Here is a 7,521-nt window from a genome sequence, read left to right on the forward strand (position 1 = left end):
AATTCTAAACTTGGCTGTTTAATAATCTATCGTTATTGTTCATAAAGTCACTGCGTTACAAAAAAAATCATATGAGCAACATAAATCTTTGCACAGGCAAACATACAATCATCATGTGGTATCTATTAATGAATGTCCAGACAAATAACACAGAAACATGAGATAATAAATAAATAAATATAATTTGCTTGAAACAAATCCATTAAATATAACGGTGCTTTGTCTTAAAGGGGCTAATGTTGCAATACCTTCAACTGTAAGAGAATCATTATTAAAAACATCCTATACTGTATGAGCGTGCCTTGGGACATAGATCACAATTTGGAGTCTAAAGCGTCATTAAATAGTCAGGAATTTATATGTTTGGGCATCATGGCAGTGCAGTGGTTAGCACGGTTCCCTCTGTAGCACTCCTACAGTTTGTCTCTCCATGCCCTTGTGGGCTTTTTTTGGATACCCAAGCTTTCTCCCAAAGTCCTAATACAAGCATTTTAGGTTAACTTGCACTTCAAAGCTAGAGCCTCCAGCTGTGCCACTGACCCTGAGTTGGATAAGAAGAAGAACGTGGATAGATGGATGTTTTGATGATTTAAACATATTTCTTCAAATCACCTCCCAGTACAGTAGTTTTGATGACAACCCATCTTAAGCAATGATTGAGAATCCAGAAGTCTTGGGTGTAGATAAAGGCTGTATCACATTTACTCATCTACTCGCTGTGCATGCTGTCACGGCGAGTGAGGTGAGCCGTGTGGAGGAAATGAAGGAGGATCCAAGTGCAGGCAGTTGTGAAGGTGTAAAGGTGGTTTATTGAACATGTAACAAGTAAATACAAACGGCAAATGGAGCTGGAACTAAACTATACTGGGAAACAACTAAACTACAAAGCACAAACCTGAATGAGAACGAGCAGAGGAGAATGACGATGGACAGCAGGGAGAGCACACGGATGTGACATGGTAGATACACAGATGACGCAGGGTGGAATACACAGACGGACCAGCAACAACAATGACTGAAGACATGACTTAAATACACAGAGAACCACAGGGGAATTACACACAGGTGGTGGACACAGCTGGGAATAATCAACAAGACGAGACAAAGGTAAAACTGAACACACTCACATGAGACGAAGACCTTCACAATAAAACAGGAAACAAAACACACTTTACTAAGACACAGACTAGACAGAGACAGACTTGAAATGACATATGAAACTAAACCCACATCTTAAACCCAGATAAACAGAACATGGAACTCTAATAATAGACATAAACATTACCATAACACGACAAGAGAACAAGAACACAATCCCTGATGCAAACTTAAATCAAAACACAATAAACTCAAAATACTGGGTCCAACGGACCCAGAACCGTGACACATGCAGCATAAACATTAGCTCAGCACAGTTAAATGGTTGTTCTTATGTAACAAAATAGTCCCCATGACACTGACGGGATATGAGGAGTGTTGTGAAACGTCACCATCTGACCTTTGCTCTGGATTTCATCGTCTGCTGGCCAACTTTTTCTCCAATCAATCAATTCAAATTATATAAAGTGTCCTAAAATGGGGAGAAGACTTAAAGAAATTTACAACCAGGCAAGTGAATGGTATAAAATAATAATGTTTATCAAAGACCATGCCGGGCTTCTTCACATCTAAACAAGGCCTTCTGGTGAGTTTTGTTGTTTTGGAGATGTTGGCATTTTTTTAATCCATACAGAAAAATGTAATCCTTAAAATGAAAATCTCCAAACAACAATCTATGAAGTGTTTACTCATTGGACAGGCTTTCAAAACACAACATTGGAATAACTGTTTAATGAAACCTGCTTTTTCAAATCTGCTGTTTCCACAGTTAATGTTTCCTTTTTGTAGAGCATTTAAAGAAAGAAACTGTGCCTACTTCTTTTTATAACCAAGTCCATTAAAAACTATGAAAACAATCTGTGGGCCAACTAGAGCTGAGTTTATGGAGACAGAAACACAGAAGAAGACAGCAAGGTAACTAAATAGACATCTTTTTGTCTTCCACACTCAGACAAATAATCTAACTAACTAACATCCCTGCTTTCGAGTACAAACTCTATGGTTGGTCAAGATGCAATACGTCTTACAACATGCTGCTGATTTTATTTATCGTTTCATCAGAAAAGACACTGCAAACTGCTCAGATTCAAATAATTTATTTTACCCAGAAAAACAAAAATATATAAAAAAAAAAAAAAAAGTTAAAGAGAATTCTTTGTATTTCCTCTCACAGTATGAAAATCACAGATTTAATATTGTATACATCTACTGCATACATCACCTAAACATCCAGAGCAGCACAGGTGGTGTCACGGTAAAAAGCAATGTGATCTATCTGCTATTCACACTGTGTGTGTTGGTGCAAAGAAGCAAACTGTGCACAGTGAAACACTGTGTGGCATAAATATACTTGAAAAAAAAAATTGACATCGGCATTACTTTCCTTAGCATTTTAGATAAGCGGAATATAAACATTTAACAAATGGGGTTTAACCAATGTGAAGTGTCTGTTAACAACCATAGCTCCTCTTGTGCAAGCCCACAGTGCATAAACATAAGCAGGATGATGCATGAACAGATAATGAATAAAAACACAATTTATTCTCAGATGAGAAATTAGAATTGCTGACAGATTATACAGGTTAATACTGAACACTTAAAATGTCCTGATATCTGCTACATTTTAGTGTGCTATAACCATGTCGCAATGTTTATATAAGGTTTATAAAGTGCTGCCACAAAGTATCCCAAAGGTCAACTGAGCAGAATTTATCATCATAACAGAAGTTGCTACAGTCTAGTTTCCATCCAAACACTGCACACATTTGAACACATTTCAGAAAATCATTAAGCTAAAAGCAAACTTCTATGCATATCTGTTTCCATATGTATGTGTGACTGCATGAAGGTGGATACTTGAGTATAAATAGCTGATGATGTTAAATTTATTGCCGGGTGTTATCACAACCACTGCAGAACAACAGTGTGCAAATTATATATTACAAAAGATCACCAGCAAAATTAGTAGCACTGCCAAAGAATGCAGAAAAAATGAAATTATATTTACATTTGTTTCATATATTAATTTAACGAATGCTCCTCCTCGCCATTAGTTCTCACATACATACTGTATGCTTCTATCTGACATGCTTCATGCACGATTAGTGTATAAAAAGCTAGTTTCAATTGCACTTTGCCACATTTCACTGTTATCAATACACACATATTTTTTTGAACTTTAAAAGTATTTTTTCTTCTTTTTTTCTGAACTTACACCTCAGATTTTATATCCAAAATGGTCAAAAAATGCAGGTGGATGGAAATATCTTTAAGTCTTTTGACTTACTCATACAATGATTGTCGATAAATCAAAGATGCATGGATTACCATGTTAGCAGATGACAGCCTTCAGACAAAGATTTTGAGAGTTGTCAACATCAATCTGCAAAAATCTACAAGGAGAGTCTGTTGTGCAGGTGAGGTCGGACCGAGTCCATTAAACAGACTATTCTGTCCTGTCTCTGCAAACTGCTGGAAATCAGGTCCCATTTGGAGGAACACAGTTAAACAGTCAGAGGCTACACTTTAATTTATCGCTGCAAATATGCTGAGACATGGTGCTTTACATCGGCAGTGCAATGGTCATGAGAGTCTGTGTACTTGAGATGCAACCTTTCTAGAGTTCATGAAGTCTTTTCAAGATCGCAGGCACTGATTATCACATAAAACTGAACTGAAGAGCTGGAATTAAACCCAGTTTTTCAGCACACTAAAGTTTCTAATACGCTTCGTATTACAGCATTTCCTTTTTTGTTTGTCGTTGTCCAACGACCCTGTCCGCCTCGCCTCTCAGCTGCTCCAAATCGTCCTCTGAGCTGTGCCGCACCCCCCTTGAGAAAATCTTGCGACGTGACTGGGAGCTAAGGTCCAGCAGATCAAAGGAATCGGAGGAGAAGAGGCTATCCTCGCTCACAACACTAGAGGGGCGGCTATGACGGCCCTCAGCATCCCCTGCAGTCTGGAGGAGATGCTGCAGAGCCTCTGGGAATATCGCAGGAGTTGGAGAGGGAGAAGACTGGTGGTTGTCAGGAAGATCCAGGCTGCGAGAAAACTTTCCATTACGTTTCAAAATACCCTTACGTCTTCTTACTGCTTCTGTGCGCATTGTGGGACTGTCTTCAACTCCAGGGAGACATGTTTGTTGTTTATGGGAACAGGACTGACCTGCATTACTGTCTGTACTTCCTACACCTGAGCCCCTTCTGTCTGATGAGGAACCATAACCTGACTCCCCACCATACAAGTTCTTTAGTATCCCTTTCTTGGGCATTTTGGACGACGGCTGACTGAATGTAGTTGGAGACAGAAGGCTGGTTGATAGGACGTCAACATACGCATGAGTAAGACTGTGTGTTCGACAGGGCTGCGGTGCAGTGTTACAGAGCTGAGAGGGGGAGTTATCCCTGGGAGGGGTGTGAAAGACTGAATCTAAACTTCTCTGGTGTTTCAGAATACCTTTGGGCTTTTTTCTTTCAAAAGTGGAACTGGAGGAAATCACCACGGAAGAAGCAGTTGCTAAACAAACGTCACTGCAAGCTCCCTGTGCAGTCTGGGGAATCGCATTCTCCTTGCGAGACTTCCTAAGACTCGATATTCCACCGCGCACCCTTGCACCTCCCCCACATTCGTGCTTTAGAGGTAAGCTGAAGTAAAAGGGGTTGGAAGCGTGTTGAGGAAGACCGGAAGAGTCTGAGGACAGGCAGTCTGCATCCACCGTCAAACTGCTAGCAGCAGCAACCTGATTCTGCCAGTCGATGTAGCGAGCCAGCAGCGGGGAGGGGCACTCTTGGTGTGGAAATGAAGGGCAGTCACACACACTCTCTTCATATCCCCAGTTCACCCACCAGTGGTTAGCCACGTCCTCTATCGTGGCTCTCTCATCCACACGCACTGTCAGCAACCAGCCGATGAGAGCACAGGCGTCTGGAGGGGACAGAGTCAACAGTTATTTATGGCCACTACGCTGACAAACCAGATCCCATTTGACAGCTTTAAAAATATATATAAAAAATAAAGTTATGAAGCTTTACCAGAGGGGGGGTTGGATCTGCGATAGCGACCTTGGCTGATCTGCTCTGTGAGTTTTGTGTGACTGGCACCATCGAATGGCATGCTGCTGTAAACAAGGGCATACAGCAGCACCCCCAGTGCCCAGCAGTCCACCTAAGACACAAACACATACAGAATGAAATATTATATTATTTTAAAGCATATTCATGAACAAAAGAAGATGTACTGTGGTTTAAAGCTACACTAATCCAGAAGATATGAATTTTACACTGCTAAATTAGTGTAATTTAGCATTGCACTAATATAAATAACAATGTTGGATTCATGAAAGACACAAAATGCAGCAGAACCAGCGACATCATAATTTTTTTACATTTTAAAGAGCTTTTTTTCATGCCAGCATCTGGTGCCTACAATACCCACAATGCAAGTTGTTAGAATTAGCTAATGTACTAGAAAGCTGTTGTTTTAAAAGAAAACCAGCCACATGTGGTGACATTAAATGATGATGCAATCTCACCAAAAGCAGTCTTGCAGTAAACAAAACTGATTATTCTGTGAACATTTTAAAACAACCTAACATCCATAATGCTGGGAATTAACAGCATGTTGACCAACCTCTGGTCCCTGGTATGGGAGCCCTTTCACGATCTCTGGGGCAGCGTAGAGCGGACTTCCACAGTAGGTTTGCAGCAGTGTGCCCTTGTGGAAATTATTTGAGAGGCCAAAATCAGCCAGCTGCAAAAAAGAAAGAATGCAAATTAACATATTTTGTTAATAATTATTTTTATTTCTTCCTACTGCTGACACTATTCAAAGCTTTCACAGCTGCTGGATGTGTCTGCGCTCATTTTCTGTGTCAAGTAAACACAAGAGGTTCATGTGACACTGTGAATCATAGATGGCGTAACTGTCACATTACAAGACAACAGATCTCAGTCTAGATGTCTCTCCACAAACTCAAAACACTGATATCTCAAACTTTATGTCACAGTGAACTAATCAATTCACACTGAATCCTGCACTGAGTTTCATTCACTTTAGCACTCGGCCTTACGCAATCTAAATTCCTTTTCAGTGACTATGTACGGAAAGCTTTTAGTCATGTGGGAAAGAAAATACACAATAACTCAAAAGCAATTCCTTTTAAAGGAGCCAAAAATACTGCAGGTATGCTGAGCTTTTGCCAGAGTAAGTGTGAGCGAGGAAAAGGGGAGCGGGCCAAAAGCATCAGGCTGCTTACGCCCACGTAATGGAACAATCACTCACTCGAGGCTCCGAAAGCCATACGCAGACATACTGTGTCTCTCCTCTATCTGCGAAGATTATAAACATGCATGCTGGCTCACTATCAGCCCTCGTGGTGTTAAAAATATTCACAATGACAGGTTCACTTCCATGGTAGAGAGATACAGGGAAACAAAGACCTCATTGAAGAAGACAACACTGTAAATGCAAGCCAGCTCACTGTTCATATATATCCAGTGGCAATTAGCACATTTCTTTGGACTCCCATATGTTTGCATGCATTCAGCCTATAGTGAGACAGTTCTTCATGAAGCTGGAAGAGTGAATGAATGACTACCAAATGCTTACGAAAACAAAGTCAAACACAAAGTTACACTCTACAGACTAATATTCTACTTTAAACCTGACATGACCTAACATTTCACATATCTGCCTCTCTCTGCCCCATACAGATGCCATTAAGCAGCTATTCTGCAGACATAACAACGCATTGCACAGAGCCTCTGTGATTTCCTGCAGCAGATGCCGAGAAAGGCCGGTGCGGTGAACCTCCGGTGATGTGGTTGGCATCGAATGAAGACCCGCAGAGAAGTCTGCACATAGCGTTTTCTTTTGACAGACAGAGCACACATACGTAAACCCCCTGACTGGCATGAATCCTCAAGATTGTCGCTAAATTCCCGGCATTCCCTGCTGACCATGCACAGCTCTGATATAGGGAGAACAATGCCCAAATAAGGCAAGAAATATTCCCTGGGTTCTTTTGAAGGCCTTACATTGTGTTTTTTCACATTCACTGTCCATTGCTCAACAACACATTGAAATTCCTCTGGGTAGAAAATGCTCCAACATATATCCTGAAAGTACACTGTGTTTGCATTTTATGTTGGAGGCGGCAAAACAATCCACGTAGCATGGATCAGATGATAATGGGAAGGGGTTAGGGTTAGGGGAACAATATGAGGGAGGTCTGGAATGGTGTGAAAACCATCACAGGCCACAACACCAAGAAAAGCACAGTGGGGGGGGACTGTGGAGAAGGCAAACGAACTCAACAACTTCTTCAACAGGTTTGACCAGCCCACAACCCCCCCACCCTCACCCTCACCTTTACTACAGAGTCCTCTCCCCACTCTCCTACCTCCCTCGCTTCCCCCCCTTCCT

The 7,521-nt window shown here is 41.1% G+C and overlaps 1 protein-coding gene across 1 annotated transcript in view; it reads right to left on the reverse strand.

Moving 5' to 3' along the window:
• Nucleotides 1–1,156: 1,156 nt before the first annotated feature.
• LOC102214506 (NUAK family SNF1-like kinase 1) overlaps nucleotides 1,157–7,521 on the reverse strand; it is a 15,435-nt gene continuing 9,070 nt past the window's right edge. The window contains exons 5-7 of the mRNA XM_005732446.2: nucleotides 5,728–5,847; nucleotides 5,130–5,262; nucleotides 1,157–5,022 (exon numbers count right to left, since the gene is read on the reverse strand). Coding sequence (XP_005732503.1) covers nucleotides 3,833–5,022; nucleotides 5,130–5,262; nucleotides 5,728–5,847 — 1,443 coding nt within the window. The 3' untranslated portion in view covers nucleotides 1,157–3,832. The remainder of the gene's footprint in view (nucleotides 5,023–5,129; nucleotides 5,263–5,727; nucleotides 5,848–7,521) is intronic.

Source organism: Pundamilia nyererei, unplaced genomic scaffold (assembly GCF_000239375.1).
Source record: "Pundamilia nyererei isolate P.nyererei 1_Seehausen unplaced genomic scaffold, PunNye1.0 scaffold00047, whole genome shotgun sequence".
Lineage (NCBI taxonomy): Eukaryota > Metazoa > Chordata > Actinopteri > Cichliformes > Cichlidae > Pundamilia > Pundamilia nyererei.